Raw genomic sequence first — 27,981 nt, 5'->3', positions numbered from 1 at the left:
ATAATACACATGGTCTGGAAAATTTTGATCTTCAAAACCTGGAGGTTGGCTTACATAACCTTCTTTCTCCAATTCCCCATTTAGAAATGCACTCTTGACATCCATCTGATAGACTTTGAAATTGGCATTAGCTGCATAGGCTAGAAAGATTCTGATGGCTTCAAGTCTTGCAACTGGAGCAAATGTTTCATCAAAATCTATTCCCTCTTGTTGAGAATAGCCTTTAGCAACCAATCTGGCTTTATTCCTTATGACAATGCCATTTTCATCCATCTTGTTTCTGAATACCCATTTTGTGTCAATGGAACTCTTGTTCTTTGGCTTGGGTACCAGCTTCCAAAATTTGTTTCTCTCAAATTGGTTCAGCTCTTCCTGCATAGCTAATATCCAATCTGGATCCATTAAGGCTTCTTCCACTTTCTTAGGTTCCTCCTGAGATAGAAAACTACTATACAGACATTCATTTTGAGTAGCTTTTCTTGTTTGCACTTTAGATGATGCATCACCAATGATCAGTTCAGTTCAAAGGGATGATTCTTGGTCCATTTCCTTTGAGGTGGAAGATGTGCTCTAGATGAGGTGGCCTCAGTATTGTCGTGATGTGAGACAGAGTGTTGATCAGTTGAAACTCCCCCTGAGTTGTTGGTCCTTTGCAGGAAACTTGGAGTTCTATCAACTGATGATGTAAATCGATTATCTGTTGATGAACTATGATCAACGGATGCTTCATTATGTACTTCAACAGATGATGCACTATGTCTTTCAACGAATACTGCATTGCCTCTTTCAACGGATGCAGAATTCTGTGCATTATCCAAGGGCATATCTTGAATCCCTTTTGAAGTGTCATCTCCATCAATCTCCTCTTCACTATCATCACAATATATCTCAATGTTGTCAAATTTGAGTCTTTCATGGTGTCCCTCATCTGTTAGTCCATTAATCTTTTTATCATCAAACACAACATGCACAGATTTCATAACAATGTTGGTTCTTAGATTGTAGACCCTATAAGATTTTCCAACTGAGTAACCAACAAATATCCCTTCATCAGCCTTTGCATCAAACTTCCCTTTATGGTCAGATTGATTTCTCAGTATAAAGCATTTACATCCAAAGACATGAAGAAAGTTTAGAGTTGGTTTTCTTCTCTTGAACAACTGATAAGGAGTCATGCCTTTAGCTTGATTGATCAAAGAAATATTCTGAGTGTAGCAGGCACAATTAACAGCTTCAGCCCAGAAATATGTTGGTAACTTTGATTCTTCAAGCATTGTTCTAGCAGCCTCAATTAAAAATCTGTTCTTTCTTTCAACTACCCCATTTTGCTGAGGTGTTCTTGGAGCTGAGAACTCATGCATGATTCCATTTTCTTCACAGAACAGCCTCATTGTCAAATTCTTGAACTCAGTTCCATTGGCACTCCTGATATTCCTAACCTTCAAGTCAGGATGATTATTGACTTGCCTGATGTGATTGATAATGATTTCACTTGCTTCATCCTTTGATCCAAGAAAATAGACCCATGAAAACTTTGAGAAATCATCTACAATCACCAAGCAATATCTTTTTCTTGCAATTGACAATACATTGACTGGTCCAAACAAATCCATATGTAGCAGCTGTAATGGTTCATCAATTGTTGTTTCAAGCTTCTTTTTGAATGATGCTTTCCTTTGTTTGCCTTTCTGACAAGCATCACACAAACCATCCCTTGAGAATTCAACAAGAGGAATTCCTCTAACTAAGTCCTTTTTGACTAGATCATTCATTGTCTTGAAATTCAAATGGGATAGCTTCTTGTGCCATAGCCAACTTTCAGCTGAACTTGCTTTGCTGAAGAGACAAGTAATAGATTCTGCATCTGTAGAGTTGAAGTCAGCTAAGTACACATTTCATTTTCTAACTCCAGTTAGAACCACTTTGTTGTCTTTCTTATTGGTGACAACACAGGCTTCTGAATTGAAGGAAATTGTATTCCCTCTATCACATAGTTGACTGATGCTCAGTAAGTTGTGCTTGAGACCATCAACTAATGCAACTTCATCAATTATGACATTCCTTGTTGAAATCAAGCCATATCCCATAGTAAACCCTTTGCTGTCATCTCCAAAGGTTATGCTAGGGCCAGCTCTCTCCTTAAACTCTGTGAGCAGGGAGAAATCTCCTGTCATGTGTCTTGAACAGCCACTGTCCAAGTACCATAGATTTCTTCTTTTTCCCTGCACACCATAAAATCAATCAAGTTGATTTTGGTACCCAAGTTTCCTTGGGTCCATTCTTGTTAGCCTTTCTCCTAGACTTGATTCCTCCTGCATCTTTAGACTTAGGTAACTTTGAGTCAACCTTGATCTTAGATGTAGTTGGTTGAGGTGTAGGGTTAGTCACAGAATCATTTAGCACATTTGGAATTTGATAAGGCATGGATTGTGCAAGCATGTTATTCCATATTGGCATATTGTATGGCAATTGAGGCATACTAAATGCAGCAAGATAAGGATTGTTAAAATATGGCATGTTTGCAAAATGTGCATAAGGATTCTGTTGAGACATAACAGGCATAGCATGCAGAGGTGATGCAGACATATTAGGCATGGAAGAGGGCACAGGTATGGGAGTTTTCTTAATAGATTTGCAATTAGCAGATAGATGATTAACACTACTACAATGCACACAGCTTTTTCTAGGAGCATACTTATCAGGTGTGTAATTGTTATGTTTGTTAACCCCTACCTTCCCATTTCTATTAGATTTCCTTTTAGTTTCCTTTTTATTCTCAACCACTTTGAGCCTATTCTTTAACTGTTCTAAGGTCATGTGTCCTATATTCACCTTACTGAAATCTTTGGATGTGCTTGCTTCTTCTTTGACAAAGTTCTTGGAAGTTGAACCAAACTTTTTGTTGAGTTTCTTTAGATTTTCACTTTTAGAAACATCTGCCTGTTTTAATTGAGGAACCTTCAACGGATGCTCCTTTTCTTCCTTCAACGGATAATTTTCATCATCCGTTGATTCCACATCCGTTGACAGCCCATCAATTAATTCCATTTTCTTTTTGTTTTTATCCCAGGCAGTCTCACAAAATGATTCAATTCCTTGGACTTTGACAATTTGAGCACTAACATCCCTAGATGTCTTCCAGGCTTTAATCACCTCTTGCTCTCTCTCTAATTGATTAGAAAGTATTTCTACTTTCTTAACAGATTCAGCTAGTTCATTTTCAACAGATATACAATGTAGCTTAGTTTTCTCTAGGTCAATCAACTTATCTTCTAACACAGCATTTCTATTACTTAAAAACAAATTATTCTCTTTAATCCTACTATTTTCTTTAGCAAGAGATTTATGAGACACACGCAAATGATACAGTTCAGTAGACATGTCATTAAAAGCATCATTGCACTCTTCTTTAGTAAGCTGTGTTAAATCAGTAGTGATTACCTGGTTGCTTGATGAACTAACTTCATTTTCCTCAGAATCAGCCATGAGAGCCAAGTTGACATATTCCACATCTTCATCCTCTTCTTCTCCATCAGCTGCCCAGTCTTTTTCTTGAGTAATGAAAGCCCTCTCCTTTTGCTTGAGCAGATCAAAATATTTCTTTTTGTAATCTACTTGGTCAAATTTCTTCTTTTCAGAAGTTGGCTTTCTGCACTCACTTGCAAAGTGTCCACTTATACCACAATTGAAACACTTGAACTTAGATTTGTCCACCATGTTCTTATGAGGTTTAGTGGCTCTAGTGTTTTTCCTAAATTTCATCTTTGTAAATCTTCTGGACAGAAATGCAAGATGCTCATCAATACCATCAGAGTCATCTTGGCTGGAGTTGTCTTCATTCTCAGCAACTTGCTCCTTACCCTTGCTTGATTCTGATTTGCTTGTGCCATCTTTGGAGTTTAATGTTGATCTCACAGTTTCTTGTCTGCATTCTTTCTCATTTTCAGCTACCAAGGCAACTGAACCTCCTTTCTTTCTTCCCTTCTCCAATACCTCATCCTGTTCCAGCTCTAGTTCATAAGTCTTCAAGATTCCATATAATCTTTCAAGAGTGAAGTCCTTATAATCTTGAAAGTTTCTCAAGGAGACAGTCATGGGTTTCCATTCCTTTGGCAAGGATCTTAAAAATTTAAGATTTGAATCCTTCACCTGGTACACTCTACCATACAACTTCAGTCCATTCAACAGCTTTTGGAATCTATTGAATGGGTCATTTAAAGATTCATTTTCTTCAAAATGAAAATACTCATACTGTTGAATGAGAAGCTGCATTTTGTTTTCTTTTACTTGTTCTGTACCTTCACACAGTAGCTGAACTGTGTCCCAAACCTCTTTGGCAGTTGTGCAATTTATCACATTATCAAACATATCCTTGTCAAGACCATTAAACAAAATGTTCATAGCCTTCTTATCCTTGTGAACTTCTTCTGTGTCTTCCATTGTCCATTCTGCTCTAGGTTTTGGAATGGATCGACCAACAGCAATTGTGGCTGTAGCAACTGTGGCTACTTTGTGGGGAATGTGAGGACCATTCTCAATGCAGTTTACATAACCTTCATCTTGGGAGAGTAGATGAAGGTGCATTTTCACCTTCCAATGGTGATAACTGTCTTTGTCAAGAACTGGGATTTTTACTCCAATATCCTTCTTACTCATCTTTGTTAGTTTTCAAGATCTTTAAACTCTTTGTGTGTCAAGAGCCTACTCTGATACCAATTGTTATTCCTAATGAACTAACAATGAGATTTACAGAAGGGGGGTTGAATGTAAATCTCAAAACTTTTTCAAGTTTTGAGCAGTTTCAAAGGCTATGTGTTTAAGATAAACAAGTGTATGAATTGCTTTAAGCTAATACTGACAGATATATATTCAAACACTAATGTAAAAAACACAACATACCTTAAAAACTTTTCTGGTGGATTGTTATTCCACCAGAGATGGTATTTCAGAAAATCTGTGATTCAAGAAGTTTATCACAGCTGCGTCCTAGTACAAACTAGATAATTTTTCTCTCAAGATTTTTCTAAACAGCTCTGGAAAAATTCCTTTCTAATTACTAGCTGCTACTTGGTTTATATAACACCAAGTGTACAAGTGAAGACAAAGATAAAAAGTACAATTATAAAATAAGTTCTCCACTTGTTTCTTCTCCATTTTACTCCAGTACATTGTTGACTATTGCCTCTTTATACTAGAGTAGAACGACTGCTTTTTCTGATGTTCCTGAAATAGGCTACCACATCTCAGTTGTCTCTGTCAACCCATGTGCCTCTGTTTGTAGGTACAACTACCACTTGTCAACTGCTATTTAACAGAACATCCGTTGAAGCCTTCATCCGTTGATGGCTTTATCCGTTGATGTGTTAGCAGTTGAAGCTCTATCCGTTGATGCACTCATCCGTTGAAGGATGTTATCCGTTGAAGCTTTAGAGACATCCGTTGAAGCTTTGTTTCTCATCCGTTGAAGGTCTTTAAGTTATCCGTTGACACCATTTCATTTATACAAAATTACAAGGCATGAAATACTTACAATTGGCCTTCCTATCTGCATATCCTCTAGTAGTCAACATGACTTATAATTTCCCTCAACATTTAAGAATTTATATCTCAAATTCAGAGACTGAAATGTGCTATAACACTAGACTTATTTCTAAGTAAAGCTACACCATCAACGGATAGCCAAAATGGTCTTATCCGTTGAGGCTACAAACACTAGATTTCTACTTAAGTGTTTTGTTAAACATATCATCAAACTAATGCACATATATTCCTAACAGTTTTACTCACTAATGCGAGAATGAGAATTTTGGATTTTTTTTGTTAATACCAAATTCAGTTTTGGTTATTTTTTGCTGAAAAGTAATTTAGTTATTGTATTGTATAAGTAGTGTAACAACTAAATATATGACACTTTTATTCTATAAAAATTGATGTCTAGGAATAAAATAAAAAAAACAATTTTTTTAAAAGCAAACTGACGTGTACAACCTATATAGACATCATGCCAAAATGATGTCTAATGAACAAATAAATATCATTTTTTTTTGTAAAAACTGATGTGTGATTTGGTAAAGACATCAGTTTCTGGGCGATGGCTACAATTGACATCACCGACATCACCGACATCAATATCAGTCGAAGAAAATATAGACATTGCCAAAAATCGATATCTATTAGCTTTTTTTATCGTGGTTATACTTTTTTACCTTTAAAGTTGTTTTGGTTGATTATTGAGTGACATGCATGATTCTTTTTCTCTTACTGGTTGGATACCCTGTTTTACTGCATCTTTGCTTTTGTGCTCAACTTTGAATTTGCTCGGAAGTTTTTGGTTGTTTGGATTTGTGACTCTGGGAATTTATTTAGATGCTCTTGTTTCTAGTGTTGCAACCTTCGATTTGTTTGACCATGTGACTCCGTTTTTTATTTGCGGTAAACGCTCAATTTATAAGGGGATGTTAACATATATAATAATGTTATTATTAAATAATTTTATTAGTATAATAGTTTATTTGTTAGGATTTTTTTTATTACTGTTTGATTGTTGACTATATAAGATCATCTTTTATTGTAATCGTGAACAAATAATATTATAAAAAAATATATTTTTCTCTTTTTTTGTCGATACTTTATCACATGTAACTCAATCAACAAAAAATTAAATAAAATGAAAAGGGCTAATTTTCTTAAGAATCTCCTTCTATATATTAAAGGACAACCAAGGACAAATTGAGCCATTTTAAAGGCTGTAAAATTACGAGTTTACCATTTTATTTTCAAAAAGTACACAAATGACACTCTTATATAATTTAAGCTAAAATTAAGAAAACTTGCGTATACAAGAGATTTGACCCATAACCTTCTGTTGTCAAAGTGCATGTCAGTGCCATTAGTGCCATTATGCTGCATTGTCTCATCGAGTCCTTTTTAAAAATTTTATTAGATAAACCACATCATCTCTTTCAATAATAATCTTTTTTCATTATTTTAACTTTAGAGTAAATAAACTGTTACTTTATATTATATCTCTTTCTATATATTAAAAGAGGATTAGGGATAAATTGAGATATTTTAATGGCGGTAAAATTATAATTTTGCCCTCTTACGTTGGAAAATTATAAAAATGTCATTTCTCACACAATTTTTGTTAAAAATAGGTATATTGTTGTATCTACTAAACCCCAACCCTCCTACTCAAAAAATTCAAGTCACTACCATTGTGCTACATATTAGTTTATATTATTTACGTGTCTTTTTTTATTTAGTTTTTGTAGTTTTATTATAAAATTTTAAAAATGCCACCACCTCATATTTTTTTCACTAACTTCACATTTAAAAATTCTCTAAGTCAACCCCGATATTTTTTTTTATATTTTTATATATGTTTTATTAAATATTTTTTATAAAAACAGTATTTAAAAAATTATAATAATTTAAAAATAATCTATAATTTTATTGATCAACTTTTTTACATTATGATATAATATATATTTTAATTTGTCATTCATTTACATTACAAATAAATTTTAATATGATTTGATATTAAAAATATGAGATATAATCAATGTTTTTATATATAACGAATTAGTAGACTATTTTTTATTTAAAAAATATACTAAAATATAAAATTATTTTTTTAATTATTCTTTGCATCCTCTTCTTCCCCGCGAGAATCCCCGTTCCGGCGGGGATCCGTGATAAAAAAAGTTCCCATTTAGAATTCAAAGTGTGTTCGGGGGATCAGAGGAGGGGATAGTACTATCCTACTCTGAAGTGACCCGATGCGTATCCCTATAAACAAACTTTAAATAATTTTGTTACATGATATAGTTTTAATTTTTTAATTAATTAGGATCATGTCTATAAATAAACTTCAAATATTTTTGTTACATAATATAGTTTTAATTTTTTAATTAATTAGGATCATGTAGCTTATAATAAATATCTAATCTCAAAATTTTCGGGATAAGTTAAAATCGAACTTTATAATAAAAAATATACTCTAACCACTTAAGTTATCTAATACCGCTCTAATAGTATGTATGAAAAGAAAAGAAAGTAAGCCAATTCAATAAAAAGTTAAAATAATTATTTATTATATTCAAAAATTATTTTTATATAGATACAAATTCGTTCGGGATAATATTTCATGCCCGTGCCTCGCACTATTCTTATTTGTAAAAGAAAAATGGACGTAAGTGATGATGTTTACAAAAGTTTTGCCTCCATCTATATGGTTTTTGACTATTTTGTGATTGTATGATTTGCATCTTTTTATAGTATCCAACTTTGTTTTGACCACAATCTGATCCAGGCCCATTATGCCCTTGATGGGGCCCACTTCACCTGTATGCTTTAAGGAAAATGCCGTGTCATAGTAAAGCATGAAAGAAACATTTCCTAAATTTATTTTTGACTTTTAATTAATTATTACAAGTTACAAAATATTCCATAAAGAAAGATTCATATTATAATGACCGGTAATAATATAGGAATGAAACAATACTTTTTTTTTTTCAAATTCTTTCATATTGTATAAAATAATATAGTAATTTAGCTTTTATACAATTTAGCTAATAGCATAAGACTATAAGGTGAAAGTTTAACATTAATAATTCTTATTTCAAATTAATTCTACATATCAGTAAAAATTCTGCGTGAAAAATACGGGAAAGATTGTTAGTCTGATATAAATAAGTATAAAAAGATCAAAATTAACTAATTGTATTATTTCATCACAAAACATATCATAATATTCTAATAACTTGTAAAGTACTAGTAAAATTTTAATTCAAGAGGGATTATAATTTAACACTTTTGATATAAATTATTCCGAAATTAATACTTTGAAATTATCGGAATTATAAAATTTCAAACCGGGAAAAAAATGAATGGAATGAGATTAGAAACAATACGAGATTACGATGAATCAGATTAGAGGCGATCTTCGTTGGGAATTGCTGTTAAAAATTGTTGTCTTGTTAGAAAAAGTGCGGTTGAAAAAAGTGTTGTAAAAATCAGAGGACTGTTTGGTAATTTTTTTAATATGTATATATTTTGATGCAAAAATTTAAAAATAATAATAATTTTGGTAAGTTTTGATGGTGAAATCAACATTGGCTTCCTCAAAAGGTGAAAAACTATTTTTTCTAAAAACATTGGAGACTTACTTTCTCTAACAGCCGTTTTTAGGTAAAAACACTTTTCCGAAAAACAGTTTTTAAATTTTAATAACGCTTTTCAGCGAAAAGCTGCGATTTCTAAACGGTATTTTTAATTTTAAAATAATTATAATGATTTTTTTTTTCTAAATTAAATAACTAAGTTTGGTGTACTAATGAATCAATCTTTTTAAAATGCATTTAATTGCACAGAACTAAATATATAAATTTCAGTGTGTGCTGAACAAGACAAGCAACTAATCATTTCGTGGCTGCTCTCCTCACCCTAGGCGCGATTACTCTTACTTTTTAAAACCCTAGAAAACATATACATATATACATACACGGTGCTTGATCTAGCCTTGCTGTGTAAGTTATTTATCTTTTTGTGTTTGATTTTTAGATTCGTTTTGTTTACAATCAATCGACGTGTGTACTAGTTTTGGATTGTGTTTTTATGTGTGAATTGTATGGATTGTGTGTGTGTGAGAGAGAGAGATGAGAGTACTAAATTGATTTGTGTATGTGAAAGTGAATACGTGTGTGTAAGAGAGAGAGAGAGAGAGAGAGAGAGAGAGAGAGAGAGAGGAGTAGATGATGTAGAAGTGCGTGATTGTGATAGAGATAGATAGATAGATAGAGAGAGAGAGAGGAGAGAGTGGACTAAATTGATTTTTATGAGGAAGTGAATACGTGTGTGAGAGAGAGGGAGGGAGGGAGAGGACAGAGAGTATTAAATTGACGTAATAAATTACATGTTTATTGATTTACATGTGAAAGTGAATAAGTGTGTGTGAGGGAGAGAGAGGTTAAATCGATGTATTGTGAAATTGAATATGTGTGAGAGAGAGAAAATTAAATTGATTAGCAAAATTATTGGATATTCCTTGAAATTGATGTATACTTTGTGATTGCTGTAGAATAATGGCGAGGAAAATGTTGATTGATGGAGAGGTGGATAAAGTTAATGAAGATAACGAGCACTATGATTTCGATTTGTTTGTTATTGGTGCCGGAAGTGGAGGTGTCAGAGCTTCAAGGTTTTCTACTCAGTTTGGAGCTAAGGTAATCAATCGAAAAATCAATCATATTGTGTACAGTGTATTGGAATGTTACTTGTGTAATCTCTGTGATTGCGCGTGTTGTGAGAAGAGTATGCAAAATTAGATCGATTATGTAAGTAATTGCTATTGTTCTGTTATCGAAAATTATATCGAGACATGTATGTAATCATAGGATAATGTATAAGCAGATCATTCTTATAGAGCATCCTTTAATAGGACCACACCTAGGGGTCGCCAGTTCATTGTTAATGGGTCTCAATGGAATCAGGACTTCATTCTCAGGTGTAAGTGTTTGGATTAACAATCTTGTTGATTGGAGTGGGAACTTTATACACGACACACCCCTCAGGATTTAATATCATTCCTAATCCCCGTTTCCAATTACACCATTTCCGTACTCTTCATCTTGATTCCATCAACAATTCAAAAGACCCCTTAAATCGGCAATGAATAACGTATTGATTTACATTATTTAGTAACTTTCATCTGCTTGTATAGTTTAGTGAAGTATCTGGTTACAGATTGAACATTATTGAAGAGAAGATTATTGCTTTTATGCTGAAGCACTATTATCGAGAGAGAACTTATTAAAGCCATGAAGTCTGTGGATTAAGTTGCAATATTCTAAAACACTATAAAATGGATTATCATTTCCAAGATGTAACGATAGTGGTTAATAGCTTCACAGATATAAGAAACTTTTAAGATATAGTTCCCAAAGCGTTTGTTTGCTTATGCATTGATGAATTATTTGAAGTTTCAGCGATATATCTAATTTGGCAGTTGGTCCGCTGCATGCTGAGCCACGGTGTATCATTTTTTTGTCTAATATTTATACAAGAAATTTCTTTTTTCTTACAGCAGTTTGTTTTTTCTTTTAGAAGGTTGGTATGTGTGAGCTTCCCTTCCATCCAGTTAGCTCTGAAAACCTAGGAGGCGTAGGCGGAACGTAAGTTAATGTACTTAACTCGTTAAGGGTATTTTGACTTATTCTTACAGTTTGCTTATTGTCTTACGCTTCTATTGAATTGAAGTTTAGTAAGCTATATGGCATGCTTAATTGAATAAGCCTCTAATATAAATAGTCAATGTTTTAGTCTCTGTGATAAAGCACTATTATGTAAATTTCAAATTTCAGCTTTACAGTGTCCAAGTCTAGGCTTGTTTTTGTAAGTTCTATAGTTTAGGGTAATACATTTTCACCCCTCTCTTAGGTACGAGGCCCAAGAGAACCCCGCAAGTTATTTTTTAAGGCATTTTCTAGCCTTCAACATCTTTACCCTCAAGATTTATATTCACTTTATTCCATTAAGTTTTTCAAAAATTCTGATTGTAGTAGTTGAGATCATGTTGCAACTTTGTAGTTATGTCATCTGACCTTGATTCATATGTTGTACAGGTGTGTCCTTCGAGGTTGTGTTCCAAAAAAGATTTGTGTTTATGGAGCATCCTTTGGGCCAGAACTTGAGGTGAGGTTCATGATTTATATTTAATGTATAGTAAGATACTTGATTACTGATTTTCTTTAATGACCAGATATAACTTAATAAAATTATAAATGCAGCGAATAATTAATTATAGATCACTATTTCCTTGACATGTCTCATGTGCAATCTTATATGCAACTTGTAGTTTGTCAACTTATGCCTGGGTCTAATGCTAGATGAACAAAGACATTTACATAGATTATATAGAGAATTTTGATTAGATCAGAGAAAATGCGAGTTACTTAAAGAGAGAGAGAGAGAGAGAGCAGTTGGAGAGAGTTTGTTTTTAATTGAAATTACTTTTTGGGAGAATTTATATCCAAATTAGTAATATGTATAGGGATGGAGTTTAAGTGTTCTAGGCATTTAGTAGCCTAGCCTTTACTTCTAGACTGTAGTTATCGACTTCTATAAGAAGCAAGCTTGCAATATAAACCACTATTATCCTAGCTATAATGTGATACTACACATCAAGCTTATAAGCTTCTGGTCAGATCAGTGTTATGTGGTGAGCCTCCTGGCAACACAAGATTACAGCTTCACTGCTTCATTGTTTACTTTTTTATCAATCTTACATAAGCTTATCTAAAAACGTACGTAACTGAAATATAGGAGGCAAAAAAAGTTTCACAATAAATGGTAAAAATGTGCTATAGTTCACTGTGGGCAAGAGCGTTTCTGTATATCTTAGCTTACTAATTTCACATTAATTGAGTGGATTTCTGTCTGTCACATATGTTTGTTTGGTTCATTCACAGAACTATCAAAGTCAAGCAATTAGATTATGTAAAAAAAATATAATCCAAGTTGGGAGAAGAATGATGGAATAATAATCTTAGTTGCATATTCTTGTCTATTCATTATCACGCCTATCTTCTGTATGTAACTAACGCTGAGGCTACATGTCCAAAATCGTGTCTTCATTGTACTTTTTATTTGATTTCTTTGGTGTATGCTCTATCAATTAAAGAGCTTTGCATACAAAAGATTATGTATTGATAATTTCACTGCTTTCCATTGGCATGTAACTTCAGACATCCGTTGCTCTTGACAGTTGACTCTCTAAATTTTATATTTCCTAAATTACATTTTAAATATGTTTTGTTCTATGTAGTTTATCTATCATTGATGGTTTTGCAGGATGCAAGGAGCTTTGGGTGGGACCTAAATGAGAAGATTGATTTTAACTGGAAAAAACTTTTGCAGAAAAAGGTTAGTTTGATAGTCGTACATATTTTATGTAGTAAGCAGCTGCATCCCCTCAGCAAGTTTTCCTGATAGGCCATGTTAGGACTTAGGAGCAATAATGGCTTGATAGTTGATAGTCAGGGTAATATAGGAAAACTATTAAAAAGTTTGATTTAACACCGTCACAGTTCCTAGTTGTCCAACTAGAGCTCTAATAATATATTTTTCTCCATATAAGATTTGGGGTACTGCAAAAGTGGTGAAAAGTGCTTTCGTTGAATCTGAGAAACCTAATATTGGTTAACATGCTCGAAACAACTTGAATCCTGGCAATTGTTGAATTGGCGCTGCTTGTTAATAACAACTGATCTAAAGACCGTGGCCATCTCTTTTTCTGGTTAAGTCGTTTAGAATGAATATCATGTTAGTCGTGATTGGGTGTAAAGATTGCAGTAATTTTAATTATAAAGTTTATTAGCAAACTTATCAGTATCGTCACCTGAATATATCGTTAAAGGGTCAATTTGTTTTAGTGAGTTGTGTTTCCTAGTTGCATATTTCGACCTTAATTTGTTTATTCTATTAAGATGCTTGCACTTGGAAATCCTGAGAGAAGATAAATTAATTCTTTGTTACTATAATATGAATGGAAGGAATTGTTCTCAGTTATGTCGCTGCAAAGAAAAAACTATTTTCATTAACTTAGATATCAATACGTTTTGCTAATGGATTTTTCTTGCTTTGAAAGACATATTTAGTTTTCATTCATCTTTGGATGAGTCAAATACATTCACTGATCTTTAGTTCTTTGTATTTGTAATTGATATTAAGAAGCGTATGGGGCAGCTTTTTTGATTATCTTGCCACCTGATCTTCTCCTAAATTGCAGACAGACGAAATTGTTAGGTTAAATGGAATCTACAAGCGCATGCTTTCCAATGCAGGAGTTAAACTATTTGAAGGTGAAGGCAAGGTGGTTGGTCCGAATGAGGTAGAAGTAACACAACTAGACGGCACTAAACTTAAATATTCGACGAAGCATATCCTGATTGCAACTGGTAGTAGAGCTCAGCGTCCACCAATTCCTGGGCAGGTATATATGTTTCTAAAGTTAAATATATGAGAACATTTTTTCCATTGATGAACATTATTACTGTTGAACCTACACCTACCTCTTTAGTTCAAATATATAGATGATCCTTGAATATATATGACTTGACCTTTGTAAGACTAGTTGTCAGCTAGATATTGTTTAGCAATGAAGTCATGTTAGGGTATCTAAGTTGTATCTGTCCTAACATGATGTATTATTGATCTGTTTTTTATAATCTTTTGTATGTTAAAGTTAGAATCTTGTTAAGTTTGAAAACTCTTGTTCCGAACGTGGTATAGTTTTTCAGTATTTGTTGTTCTTTTAATTGTTGGATTTCAACTTTAGGAGCTGGGTATAACTTCTGACGAGGCTTTGAGCTTGGAAGAGTTACCTAAGAGTGTTGTTATACTTGGTGGAGGGTAAGCTTTTCTCATCACCTCATCATCCCTGTTAGATATTAGTTATTCGAATCATGCTACAGACCTCATGATTGATGCCTTTTGTTGTTCTTTAGGTATATCGCTGTTGAGTTTGCTTCAATATGGCGTGGAATGGGAGCAACTGTGAATTTGTGCTTTAGGAAAGAACTTCCTCTAAGGTTGACAACTGATGATGTTTTATGTTCTCTTTTCTTATATTTGCATTGTACTTTGTTGCAAATTTCAAATTATACATAAGTTTAGCTCATTTTTTGGCTGCTAAGGACCTTGTAAATTGTCATTTACTATCACATAATGTAAATCGGGTCTTCGTGATACAATTACAATGTAAATTGCTAAGATTTAGGTTAGTGACAGAATAACCATTTGCTTGTAGCGTCTATGGCTGAGCTTTACTCTCTGTTTGTACTTTGTATGATTCTGCACCCACAGTTTATATATAAACAATAACTATTATGAGCTCCAGACAGGTTAATAATTTGGTGAGTAATGATCGAGTTTTTATTGGAAAGTTATGCACCTAGGATCCTGTTCTGATATCTCAACCCTTGCTTAAACTAGTGTTTTACAACTTACAAGCTTTGTATTAGTACTAGGTATTTTAGATACGATTAATTTCCCGTGTCTGATACTTGCTGCTCAATTTACCTTGACAAAAAGATGCCTCAATTCAATTTTTTATGTGCACTGCTATTTTAAATATGTGTTTGATACATTGTATTATTGCAGAGGGTTTGATGATGAAATGAGAGCTGTAGTTGCAAGAAATCTGGAAGGAAGGGGAATTCATGTACATGCACAGACCTCGTTGTCGGAGGTACTACATATTTGTAAAGTATATGGTTTTCAAGTTTGCTGCATATCATCTTTGGAGTTTTTTATATTGCTTTTCCTTTTCTTTTGCCTTTGTGCTCTGCAGGCTATTTTTTTTCCCACAATTAGAACCCCATGCCATTTCACTCTACCATTAGTATAGGAGTATAAGTTCCATTACAGAACCAAATACTACGTTTTGGTGACAATTAGTAATAGCTCTAGTCCATTTAACCATTAGCATCGGACTTCCCTTTACAACCAGGCCAACTTAGTCTGTAATAAAATGTTTTTTTATAGTTTACTGATGTTTATCAACTTCATTTCAGCTGGTTAAAACGGACCAGGGCATAAAAGTTCGTACAGACCACGGTGAAGAAATATTGGCAGATGTTGTTCTCTTTGCTACCGGTAATGCCATTATCCAATCAAAGTAGCGAGTGTACATGTGCTTGGTATAAAAATAAATATTTATTAAAGCCGGTATTATAGTTATATACATTAGAGTATATTGCATATGTATAATTTTCTACATTATATTCTGTACCTTGCTAAACTGACTTTTTGAGGCATCTAAAAAATAAATCCTCTGCGAGGTAAAGTTTCATTAATTTCCATTTAGCTGAATGTCATGTACAACACGAGCAAGTCAGATCTGGTATATGCAGACAGCAAAAAAGTTGACCCGTCTGACTCTCACAGTTCATTATCTGGTAATCACCTAGTTTGGTACTTAAAAGAGTCCTTCTCTATCAATTGCAGGTCGGGCCCCGAACTCGAAGAGGCTGAATTTAGATGCTGTTGGTGTTGAGATTGATGAAGTGGGAGCGATAAAGGTTTCCGAATTAGCCTTTATTTATATACTGCTGCTAGCTAGATGCTATTTAGTTTTTGAGATATGTTGAGACTTGAGCATTCATTGTTAGACTAGTGGCAAGGCGTCTTGAGACTTTCCCCATGACCAAGGTCATGCATTCGAATCATCACTCCTCCCCACTAAGAAACTAGTGTACTGAAAAAATAAAATATTCCTCAAGTAAGTCTGAGATATGTCTACACTATTGAAAGAGATGGTAGAAAATCTCATGCATGTGGGATATGACTCGAATTTGCTTTGTTAGATACCACCCAGGCACCCAATTCACATAGATTCCAGAAGACTTGTTCGTTGTTCCCTTTCCGACCCATTCTTACACGACATTGCCAACTTTTAAATTCAGAAATCTCTACTTTCACTTTTATTTTCAAGTTTTTCACTCTTTTGGTCCTTGTATTGAATGCTATTTTTTTAGTGCAGTTGAAATTGTTTTATGTGTACCGTAGAAATTAATTATAATTTGGGACTTTCGTTTTACCTTCAAACTTGTTTTCTGAATATTATTCTATACATATTACTGCATGCATTACATATTCACATTGATTATTCGATGTTTGTTAACTCAGGGTAGAGTGAATTTTCGTATTATATAATCACAGCCAGTGGTTTGCAGATAGGTTGCATTTTAGACAGTTACATCAAATAAACTTTGTTTGACTTTGCATATGTTAATCTTAGAAATTCTCTTGAGAAAGTCTTGGAATTGTATTATATATCGATATACTGATATATTATATATAGATATACTGATATATTGTTTTTTGTTTGTTTTGTACCTTCAATTTTCACCTTTTGCTTTTGTGCAAGTCTGTGCATATATAGTCAATAGTGAAAATTTGTTTCAAGTAAGAGTGTTAGAGCAGCCCTACTTGCAATATTTTGTCACAATCACAATATAATAATTCCAACCTAAGTTTCCAGTTTCTATTAATTTTCTCAGGTAGATGAGTACTCTCGGACAACAGTCCCTAGCATATGGGCCATTGGCGATGTTACAAATCGGATGAATCTCACTCCAGTAGCTTTAATGGAGGGAAGCCTATTTGCAGTAAGTGGTTAAGACCTTCATTAAAAACTTGTATTAGGTTAACCTTACCTTAAATTTGAATTTAGCAGAGATAATCATTTGGGTTCCGTGGAAGGTATAATAACGTTTGATGGTCAAGTGATGATGAATGATGCAATTTTTGTAGTTTAAAATAGTGATTAACTGTACATCTAACAAGTTATGCAATTATGATACAAGTATCAAGTAGTCACATTAAATTTATGAATCATTATCTAAAGCTTGTTGTAGTAGCTTTACTTTTTGACATTAAAATAAGACTTTCTGTGGAATGAAAGTATGATATCTATGTATCTCACAATCCTCTGCAATTTACGCAGAAAACTGTTTTTGGCGGTGAACCCAGCAAACCTGACTACAACAACATACCTTATGCTGTCTTTTGGTATTATTCTCTCTTTGAGAATCCTTTGCATTATTTTTGCATTTATGGTAGAGCTACACTTTGCCGTGGTAAAAGTCAGTGCTTTTTCCAAGCTACCCTCTCTAAATGGCCTAAATGTTTGTCAAGATATTTCTAAATTCAGTTACTTCTAAGTTAAGTAACACCCGCCAATAATCTTGTTAATTTGACTTATGTAACTGAATTAGTCAGATTCCGCTTTAAGTGTCTGTACCCGGAGGCTGATATGTCGTGTTTTGTGCATCTGAGTCACTGGTGACTGTGAAGGTGAAAATGTAATTAGATTCGTACAGCTTTTAGCATGTTATACTGCCTATTTGCAGCAAGTGGTTAAGGCCTTCATCAAATACTTGTATTATGTTAAGTGTTAACCATAACATATTATGTGAATTTGGAGAGATTATCTTCTGGGTTTCGTGGAATGTATATTAATTTTTAGAAGTCAACTAAGGTGGTTAGATTATTACACATCCCTCCCAAACAAAAAAACCTTCTAGTGGTCTATACTTATTGACATAGATAATGTTGGTTATTGTATTATATAATTGAAGAACTTCTAATGCGTGATGCAATCTGAAATAGCTAGTCGTCATATCTAGTTGGTGTTGAATTTTCAGTTTCTATATTTAACTTGATTGCATCTTCTTCCTCATTTAATCAGCATACCTCCTCTTTCGGTTGTTGGACTGAGCGAAGAGCAGGCTATAGAGCAAGCAAAGGGTGATATACATGTTTACACTTCATCATTTAATCCAATGAAGAACACAATCTCTGGGTACGTGAGCATTTTAATCATAATTATTTAAGAAAAGTCTAGTAATGTTGATGTATCTCGACAGTATCAGCATGATAAAGTATACTTTGTTTCTCTTGGTGTAAATTGATTGATCCTGCATTGTAAGAAGGTGATAAGTTACACAGATAGATTACAACTATCAAATTTCGCGGAATTCTGTGTTCAGTAAACTGGTTGCATCTGTATGCCCACAGGCGGCAGGAGAAGACAGTCATGAAGCTTGTTGTTGATGCTGCCACAGATAAAGTTCTTGGAGCATCTATGTGTGGCCCAGACGCCCCTGAAATTATTCAGGTAGATTTGTTGTACTATATTAATTGGCTAGAGAAGTTCAAAAGTAGCTCAATCTAATACTAACACTCTTGATGTGATTATTGAGGAATATAAGGTTATATTCCAAAATATCACACTATCTTTTACAGTTGTCTGGTATACAAGTCATAAAGGAATCCAGCCTAACTGGTTCTGCTTTTATGTACAGGGCATTGCAGTGGCACTCAAGTGTGGAGCAACCAAGGCACAATTTGACAGCACGGTAAATTAAAATTAGATTAAGATTCAAATTCTGACATCACAAAACCTGCTTGAGGACTCTACTATTATTGAGAGTTTAAAATGTACTTTCATGATAAGAGTGTAGTACGCATCCTAGCTATGTGTAAAATCCATGTGGTGGTTTGATTTGTCTTCATCATTTAGATGCTTATTGTAACTCCAACATTACCTTTTTTCCAGGTGGGCATACACCCTTCGTCTGCCGAAGAATTTGTCACCATGCGGTCAGTTACGAGAAAAATTCCTTCTGGTAAACCAAGAACAAGCCTTTGAAATGGAATACTCATCAATGTTATAATGTCCAAGGCTCCAAGACACAAACATGTGAACACGCAAGATTTTGCTACACAGTGATACTGATGACTCCTAGTTAATTTTCCATTCTCATTATGATAAATATTGTAATTAAGATCGTAACTGTTTATAAAATTCATTGTCGGAATCCTCTAGTAAGACGAGGACTGAAATATTTCCTTGGGTTTTGGACTACACTGCACTAAAAAATAAATGGAACATTGCATGCTTGGCTTTGTGGTGGAATCTTTCAATTTTCAGTTTTGACTGCCTGCATGAACTTCAGGAAAATAAAGTGTTTGTAATTTTTACTTTCACAAAATTTGTGTACGCAACTTTGCTTGTAATCATATATGATATATCTATTTTTGTTCTTTGTTATTATATACTACAAATAACGCTGTTGCGAGAAATAGTTTATCTAAAAATGGTAGTGAAATTTTTTAGGGAGCCCATGATTAACGTACAGAGCACTATTTCAAGAACCCCACCCTTAATTTGCATATTCCTATACAGCTTTCACAAAATGCATGTTAAATGAAGTATTCTGTAACTTCTTCGTTCATTGAGCTTCTTCCTTGTGTTTGATCACCTCTAAAAATGAGCGTGCGGTACTGGTAGTACATCTCCGATGATGTGGTGCCTCGCACAGTTTTTCACTGTTCCAGTCTTGCAGAAAATCTCGATGATATGAATACCTAACTTGCTACTTTCCCGTTGCATACATCGCATATTTCAAAACCAACGCCATTACAGTATGGACACTTTGCTCCTTCATCTACCCATTCCATAAACTGCTTCAAAATGGAAATGATACATAATGTAAAAACATGTCGAGATGAAGGGAATCAATAGTATTAAACGAAATGTCTTATGTTCTCGAACCTGTTCCTCAATATTAGGCTCCCCAGTGCCATCACATTCTGCGAGCAAAAAAACTGACTGTTAGTTGCATATACTATAATTGAATGATCGATAATAATCAGATAAACTAAGTGTTTCTACTTATTTACTTTTATTCAAAGTTTTCAATTTGTTTTTCCTATTAAGAGAAGCATTATTGGACCTTCTATACATCTAGAGCAATCGCCAATACATCATGTCTAAATTGTCTAGAATCATCCATCATTGTATCAAGGGGTTTATCGATACGTACTGCCTTGCAAGAACAACTATGATATCAATGCTATGCAGTAGCTATTATGTAGTTTATGTTGCTAAACAATAAACATTATTACTATCTGGTATGCACTTTAGCTATTATTTTGCTTCCTAAAGGAATAGGAATGCTGGAATTTTATTCATCATATAATTGAAGGCTATCTTTTAACATTTCAGCATCAGGTAAAAGTATATAGCATCAGAATAAAAAAAAGAGTGGTTTAAGAACTTAGAATAAATGCATTTAAGAAATCTTTGCATCTTTAAGATATTGGTAATTTGGGAGGCGAGTTTAAAGAAATAAAACGTACCTGAGCACAATAGCCGGCCCTCCCCGCGACAAGATATGCATCTCGTAGTATTTGTGTTAAAACTTCCTCCATCCTGCTTGTTTCTGCCAATAAGACGTGAAGAATCTTCCCACCGGTTTTCTCCAAGAAGAAAGACTCGACTAGGGGGAGGTAATTTGGATTCTGCAACACCTTTTTCTTTTGCCTCTGTCTTCTGAATTCCCGGGACTTCAGTAGTGTGACTTGCAGCTGCTCCATTTGAAGCCTGATTGGAACAAATAATAATAACTTTGTAACACTAGACCACTTAATCGAAGGGACAGTATATTTTCCTCAAAATATTTTACACTACAATTTAGGAGCTGGCTTTCCATTTAAGGCCAGGAGCAGGTAGACAATGACTGTAAGAACTTTTCAAGAAAATGAAAACAAAAACGCTACTACTTCTTTGCACTGGGCGACATTCAGCCCACATCAACAAATATTACATATCTCTAATGGCACAATATTCTAGTTTTATTTGCTTATCAATTACTGCTGGAAGAGGTTGGGGGAGGGGGAAACTTATGTAGTACACATACTATGTAAAATCTGACATACCCTATAAATTACACTTATGCTAAAACATCAAGATCAAAATTCACATATTTACGGTATAATGCACTATATGATTATAAGGATGCAAAATATTGATGAGCTTCAGCAGAAATGTAAACATTTAACAAAAATATCCAGTCAAGACTGGTACATAACATAGGAAACACCGAAATGCTTTCTCGAGAACAAAGGAACCAGCACAAACCTTCTGCACATTGGCCACATCAGGTCTTTTTATATCTACTTTCTCTGTCCTTCCAGAAACATCATTTTTCTGCTCTCCGTATAACTTTTCCAGAAGCTCTGGACTCATGATCCCATCTTCAGGAATTCGTAACGAGGCCTGTCAGGCAAGATCATAGAAACAAGATAAAAGTCACCCATGAAATAAGACAAGTTCAAGCCATCCCATAAGATCACTGTTGTTATTAGGTAACCTAGTCAAAGTATAACATACTTGCCAAGTTTTTATGGCACGTTCAGTCCCACTTGAGAACATGGAATATTCTTCGTCTTCCTCTCCACAATAAAATCCCAGCTTTTGCAATGCTTCCTAAAAATTGCATAAATAAGTACCGAGCAATCAAATGACAGGGCGAAGGAAAAGAGATACCACCACTCAGCAAGAAATGACAAGACTTCATCTATTTCACCGATTTCATGTCATCTAAACCTTTATAACAATTTTTTTGTATAATCACTTGCAGGTGATCATATTAAAATTAACGTGAATTTCTAAGAATACTATGCCTCAAACAAACTTTGCAAATTTAAATGATTCAAATATAGATGAATAAACAAAATTTCTACAGGTTACTAAACTTATCACTGGTGGACAATTACATGAGTTGGACTCCTATTTTTCCGTAAATAGTTATTCATTAGAGACTTTTTAGTATTTCATTCAATATATTGAATTGTTAGATGTCATCAAGAAACAATGATTCGATATTGAGACTATGCATGACAGTGAGTAGATTCAAGGATAACTGATTTTTCCAACAACTCTACTCTCACGGTTCCATACTCGCGGCTCTTATGCATTACAGAGATAAGAGGTTACAACAGTGTTATGCTCAGTTCTGGACTAAGAACAGCCTCTTATGCATTTGAAAGATCAGAGGTTAAAAAAGTTTATTCTTCTGCATACGTAGTAAGACTCTTTCAAGTATTCTCTCATCGACTCATCGCGGTACTAGGTAATTAACATAATTTGACAAAACCCAAATCATCCAGCAGAAGACAAGATACATTGAGCTTCCAACATTTTTAATCCAAACTTAAAATGTCTCCATCTATGAAATTATTTAACAAAAAATCAAAACCAAATTATCCATTTATCATCGACTCACATTATCATACAATGAATAAAAATTAGAATTCATTTCATTTTCGTATCATACAAAAAGAGTTTACAACTTCATTCAACACAACTAGAATATACAATGTCCAGTTTCTACTCATCTTCAAACTTCCATCTACAAACACAAACCTTCCCTCTCTCCTCTGTCCTTTTGCGCCAAATTCATTAATAATTTCTTGAATTAATTTTCAATTAACCACATTGTTCGTACAATCATCTAACAAACATACAAAAGCACCGTACCAAATAAAGGGAAATGTTATTTACAGAGCACTTTTTTCATTTCCGGAGCAATTTATACTAGAAATGAACGCTTCACGTGCACCCACGAGGAAACGATAACTCAATTTGCTCCGTACATAACATTTCCCTAAATAAAAAGCACGGTAACATAAACGAAACATTAACAGCTCAATCCATAATAAATTAGGCATGAATTAGTAGTAAAAAATGCAAACTATAACTTAAACGAAACAAACCTGCATAATTCGAACATCATCTCCCTCCGAACCTTTCCTCAACATAATCCTCTTCTTCTTTACCTCATCATCCCTCCCCTTTTCCTTCTCGAAAACTCGAATTACCTCCTTAACTTCCACCTCCTCCTCCACCTCACTCTCCGCCTCGACATCCACCTCATCCAAACTCTCCACAACTAAAGGCACTGCGCTCGATCCTCGCTCCGCAATTCGGCTAACTTCATTCCTCAAAACCTGCAAAACTCCTCCAACATTCAAATTCCGATCGCTTACATTCTCCAACTCCTCAATTTTGCTCTTTAAAGTTTCAATTTCATCTAATAAGTACTTTCTCTCGTTTCTCCACCGTGATTCTTCGCGTATCCACCTCTGCTCCTCCCGTAACCACCGCTGCTCTTCGCGGAGCCACCGCGATTCTTCTCTCTCGAAACTCGAGTTGTTCGAGGAAATTGAGAAGCAAATGTAGGATTTGGAGAGAGATTGAAATGAAGTTTTGTATGTGTATGGTGAAATACTGTTAGTGTGTGGTTTGTTAGTGAAGGGAGGATTTAAACACAGAGGAAAAGATGAAGAAACCATATAGAGAGATTAGATTGAGAGAGAGAGATTCACAGAGAGAGACGAGAGAGAGATTGAGAGAGAGGGAGAGATAGATTGAGAGAGAGGGAGAGAGAGATTGAGGGAGAGAGATTTACAGAGAAGTGAAGGTTGGGAGTGAGTAAGAAATGTTTGTTTCAGTTCAATTTACAGACCACACAGAGTTAGTGAGAAGATAGTTATATATGTGGCGGGAAACTAACTTACGCCCGATAATTTTTTGCTAAAATGAGCTAAATAGTATGCTGGTTTTATATCAAGTTGGCCGCCCCATTCGTCAAAATATCTCACTTAGACCACCATTTTCCACGGCGACTCATTTAAACCATCAAAAAACTAATATATATCACGCCGTTATATTAATAAAAAAAAGTTAACGATGATGCTGATGTGTCAGCTGACATGGCTAGCTTGACTGATTTTACTTTGACCCCTGTATATATAGCAGACATACAAACACATTGTATGTATTAGGGTTCTTGATAAAAATTTTAATCTTCTCTTCAATTTGTGCATAACTTTGTAATTACTTCTCATATTATCATCATCTTCACTCATAATCGTAAACCCCATGTCTGCTTTGTCAAACTCGTCAGTTGTTAAGTCTGATAATAACTTGATTTTTTGTTTTTATGGTAGAATGCTCGAGTATTTACGTCATGGACTTCCAAAAATCCAGGAAGACGTTTCTGGAGTTTTGGTAAAAGCAAGGTAAAAGCAACGTATAAGTATTTACATTCGTATATTCACTTATTACTAACAAATAACAATAAAATAAATAAGTCGCACAATACGATCGAATGAAATAATACTATAACACAAAACACAAATAAATAGTATAGAGAGGATTGATGATTACCTTGTCGAATGATGTTAAAGAGTGATAATTGGTGTCCAGATTTTATTGAAGATATATACGACTGACGATTGAATGATGGTTGATAGCGACGATTGAAAGAACCCGCTGTTTAGGGTTTTTGTTTAGCCCCAAATTAACACGCCAATATGTCAATTTATTTGTTTATTCGGGTTATTTGTTTAATTTATTAGGATTTCTTTCACTTGTGTTGTGTCATTTGATAGTTAGTCCAACGTGGAACATACGTGGACTACCAGCTTACCACTTCTGACTGTTTCTGCTTGAACTAACGAAAATTTTAAAAAATTTAACATTTTCTGTTAATTTATTTAGAAAATGATAATGGCGTGATATATATTAGTTTTTAATGGTTTAAACGAGTCGCCGTGGGAAATGGTGGTCTAAGTGAGATATTTTGACGAATAGGGTGGCCGACTTGATATAAAACCCAATTTTATGCAAGGTGGAAAAGGCATACTCCCTCCGTCCCATTGGATTGTTTAAGTTACTTTTTGGCACGCTTTTCAATGCTCGATTAAAGTATACTTCCATAATATATATATTTTTTAAAAAAATTCTGAAAAAAAGTTTCATGTTTAAACTTTTATTTAATTTTTTTTTTAAGAAAAAATATTATAAAACTATACTTTATTGAAATCTCGAAATACGTGCAAACAATGTACGTAAACTATCCAACGGGACGGAGGGAGTATAAAATGGAGTAAAATTATATGACAAATGAGATTTGATGTTTTAATTGGTGTGTCTTTGTGTGGATGCAAAGAGATCCATTCTATTTAGGGCTATAATTTGGTTAAAGCGAGCAAGTTTCAACGACCGTCTCTAAACTTTTAACTGAATTCAATTTGTTTAATTTCTCGATCTGAGTCGAGCCGACTCATTTGACTTAACAGGATGTTTTTAATGAGTCTGACAAGCCATCTCGTTTAACTTTACACTAAATCGAGGTTAAAGTGCTACACGAACTCGGTCGTTTATTTCACAAGTTGAGTCGAGCTGACGCGTTTAATTAAACGAATCGAAATGTCTGATCGAACTTGATCTCATTTAACTAAATCAGTCGAGCCAAGATCAATTAAACGAGTTTGAGTCAGCTCGCGAGCCCTACGATCGCATTACAATCCTAATTCCAATGAAAATTTAACACATGATATTGTTAAAGTTGTTGTACCTAATTTTTTACATGAAATATTTTATTACCTTTACATGTAATAAATATTTTATATAAATATTTTTTTACCTTTGCATGTAATTTTTGAATATATAATTTCTCACGCTAAAATTAATGATTTATACTTTTTTTGTCAGGAAAACTAAGTTAATACCTAATTACTTATAAAACACTATGAATAGTATAGTTTTATTTTCAAAATATATTGTTATTATTTAGATTAGTCTGCCACTTAAAAGATATTGATTCAAAAATAATACAAAAATAGTATAATTGTTCAACTATCAATCCATAGCTATTTTATACTTATAAAAAATAAATTTAAAACATTTTTCATGATTTTCCTTTACATCTATTGCGAAGTTATTTTATTAACTAATAAAGTTTGCTCCAATATTTCATGATAATATAGATATGAGAAACACAAATAATCATTGTTACTTCTATTTCATAATCTTTGTTGATATCAAATACTCCATCCGTCCCTAAAAACATTTCCTATTTGTGTTGTACACGTTTGCCAATGCACACTTTTGATTGTTAATATCTTTAAATTCGTATTAGTATTAAATATAAAAATTTCACTATATTAAAGTACTGATAAATACGAATCCAACGAGATCACTCATAATTATGTTTGATATTATAGATTAGACGTAAATTAGTAGTCAATCGATTACCGTAAACAGTACCGAAGCTGCATAGCGTGGCCAATTCAATTTGCATGTATGTTGTATATTTCCTCCTTTTTTCATAAAACTACAATTGCATGAGTTCAAATTCTGTTTTTTCATATACAGTTATTAATTAGAGACTTTTTAGTATTTCATTCAATATAATAAAATGTTAGATGTCATTAAGAAACATTGATTCTTTATTCAGACTATGCATGACAATGAGTAGATTCAAGGATAGTCTCAACTCTCATGGTTCCCTACTTTGCTGCTCTTCTGCATTTCAAAGATAAGAGGTTACAACAGTTTATTCTTCTGCATATGCAGCAAGACTCTTTCACTTATTCTCTCATCGGCTCATCACTGTACTATGTAATTAATTATAACATCCCACATTGATAAAAACAAGAGTGTTTGGAATCTTTATAGATATAATTTTCGGACTGATATTGGTGGATTGTTGGGTCCCAGTAAGCATCGGTTGTGGGTTTGGATGTTATAAATGGTATCAGAGTTTTGCCCGGCCGCTATACAAGTTTTGTATGTGTGTGTTTGTGAGATTAACGTCCTATAAAAGGGGGTGTTTATAACCTCCCACATCGATAAAAATAAGAATGTTCGACCTTTATAGATACAAGTCAACAACTAATGTGTAGCAAATCACTAACGAACTGACTTATAGGGGGTTGTTGGATTCCGATACGCATTCGGTTGTGGGATTCGATGTTATATATTAACATAATTTAACAAATCCCATATCATCCAGTCCAAGACAAGATATATTAAGCTTCTAACACTTCTAATCCAAAGTTAAAATCTCTCCATCTACACGTTCTCTGTCCTTTTACGCCAAATTCATTATGATTTCTTGACTTAAAATTTTAATTAACCTCATTGTTCGTTTAATCACATTAAAAACAGACAAAACTCACCAACTAATACATCAAGTAAAACCAGCAGTATATAAAAAACACTTTAACTTAAACGGAACTGTAACAACTCAAGACCTAATAAATTAAGAACGGCACTAAAAAACATATACCCTAACTTGGAATAAAACTTTAAATTAAGAACGGCACTAAAAAACATATACCCTAACTTGGAATAAAACTTTAACAAATCATTTTAGCCTGTTCCATCAAACTTTATCCAAATTAACTTCATGCCTGAATTATCAGATGTAGATAAAAGTGCGAAGAATGATCTTGTGAAGGATCAGTTTGATTATTTTATAAGAGTCGATGTAGAAGCCATAATATCCAAACAAAATTGTACAGATCTACTCAATTTCAATCAGCAACACTTTGTAAAATAATCAATTTCAACAAAAAATATCAAATCTATTGGAAACGATCAGCAACACTTCGTCAATCAATCAATTACAACAAAAGCTTTGCAAAACATCTGAATAAAATGAAAACATCAAGAAAATGATCAGAAAGATAAGGTCAATTAAGAATATGATACAGATAATGAAGAACAACGTTCAATTTTTGATCGCAAGTTGAAAAATAGTCAGAATCGTCTCCAAA

At 33.7% G+C, this 27,981-nt stretch overlaps 2 protein-coding genes across 3 annotated transcripts; one reads left to right on the top strand and one right to left on the bottom strand.

Moving 5' to 3' along the window:
* The first annotated feature begins 9,370 nt into the window (after nucleotides 1-9,370).
* On the top strand, nucleotides 9,371-19,621 carry LOC141678506 (glutathione reductase, cytosolic). Of its 2 annotated transcripts, none has more exons than XM_074484850.1 (17): nucleotides 9,371-9,530; nucleotides 10,082-10,226; nucleotides 11,110-11,174; nucleotides 11,625-11,694; nucleotides 12,853-12,924; nucleotides 13,790-13,993; nucleotides 14,339-14,412; nucleotides 14,508-14,591; nucleotides 15,163-15,250; nucleotides 15,576-15,657; nucleotides 16,009-16,082; nucleotides 17,064-17,171; nucleotides 17,510-17,574; nucleotides 18,254-18,367; nucleotides 18,583-18,682; nucleotides 18,870-18,923; nucleotides 19,124-19,621. In XM_074484850.1, the coding sequence occupies exons 2-17, from the start codon at nucleotides 10,086-10,088 to the stop codon at nucleotides 19,214-19,216; spliced, it is 1,488 nt and encodes a 495-aa protein (XP_074340951.1). In that variant the 5' UTR covers nucleotides 9,371-9,530; nucleotides 10,082-10,085; the 3' UTR covers nucleotides 19,217-19,621. The 2 variants fall into 2 exon arrangements, with proteins under 2 accessions (XP_074340951.1, XP_074340949.1); XM_074484848.1 differs by having other exon boundaries at nucleotides 11,107-11,174.
* Nucleotides 19,622-19,642: 21 nt separating this feature from the next.
* LOC141678507 (protein disulfide isomerase pTAC5, chloroplastic) lies at nucleotides 19,643-23,886 on the bottom strand. Its single transcript, XM_074484851.1, has 6 exons — nucleotides 23,128-23,886; nucleotides 21,743-21,838; nucleotides 21,491-21,628; nucleotides 20,710-20,953; nucleotides 20,123-20,160; nucleotides 19,643-20,031 (listed from the first exon to the last, which is right to left on the bottom strand). The coding sequence occupies exons 1-6, from the start codon at nucleotides 23,704-23,706 to the stop codon at nucleotides 19,936-19,938; spliced, it is 1,191 nt and encodes a 396-aa protein (XP_074340952.1). The 5' UTR covers nucleotides 23,707-23,886; the 3' UTR covers nucleotides 19,643-19,935.
* Nucleotides 23,887-27,981: the final 4,095 nt, after the last annotated feature.

Source organism: Apium graveolens, chromosome 8 (genome assembly GCF_009905375.1).
Source record: "Apium graveolens cultivar Ventura chromosome 8, ASM990537v1, whole genome shotgun sequence".
NCBI classification, from domain to species: domain Eukaryota; kingdom Viridiplantae; phylum Streptophyta; class Magnoliopsida; order Apiales; family Apiaceae; genus Apium; species Apium graveolens.
Note: the sequence above shows the minus strand (reverse complement) of the source record. Positions and strands in the feature narration are given on the sequence as shown.

What these genes read in the sequence shown, in the direction of transcription:
- LOC141678506 (XM_074484848.1), top strand. Translation starts at nt 10,086, where the DNA reads ATGGCGAGGAAAATGTTGATTGATGGAGAGGTGGATAAAGTTAATGAA. An exon ending in CTACTCAGTTTGGAGCTAAG is followed by an intron (nt 10,227 to 11,106) that starts GTAATCAATCGA and finishes TTTTTCTTTTAG; the next exon opens with AAGGTTGGTATGTGTGAGCT. An exon ending in ATGAAGTGGGAGCGATAAAG is followed by an intron (nt 16,083 to 17,063) that starts GTTTCCGAATTA and finishes TAATTTTCTCAG; the next exon opens with GTAGATGAGTACTCTCGGAC.
- LOC141678507 (XM_074484851.1), bottom strand. Translation starts at nt 23,706, where the DNA reads ATGGTTTCTTCATCTTTTCCTCTGTGTTTAAATCCTCCCTTCACTAAC. An exon ending in ATGTGGCCAATGTGCAGAAG is followed by an intron (nt 20,954 to 21,490) that starts GTTTGTGCTGGT and finishes TGTTCCAATCAG; the next exon opens with GCTTCAAATGGAGCAGCTGC. An exon ending in GGGCCGGCTATTGTGCTCAG is followed by an intron (nt 20,161 to 20,709) that starts GTACGTTTTATT and finishes TTTTGCTCGCAG; the next exon opens with AATGTGATGGCACTGGGGAG.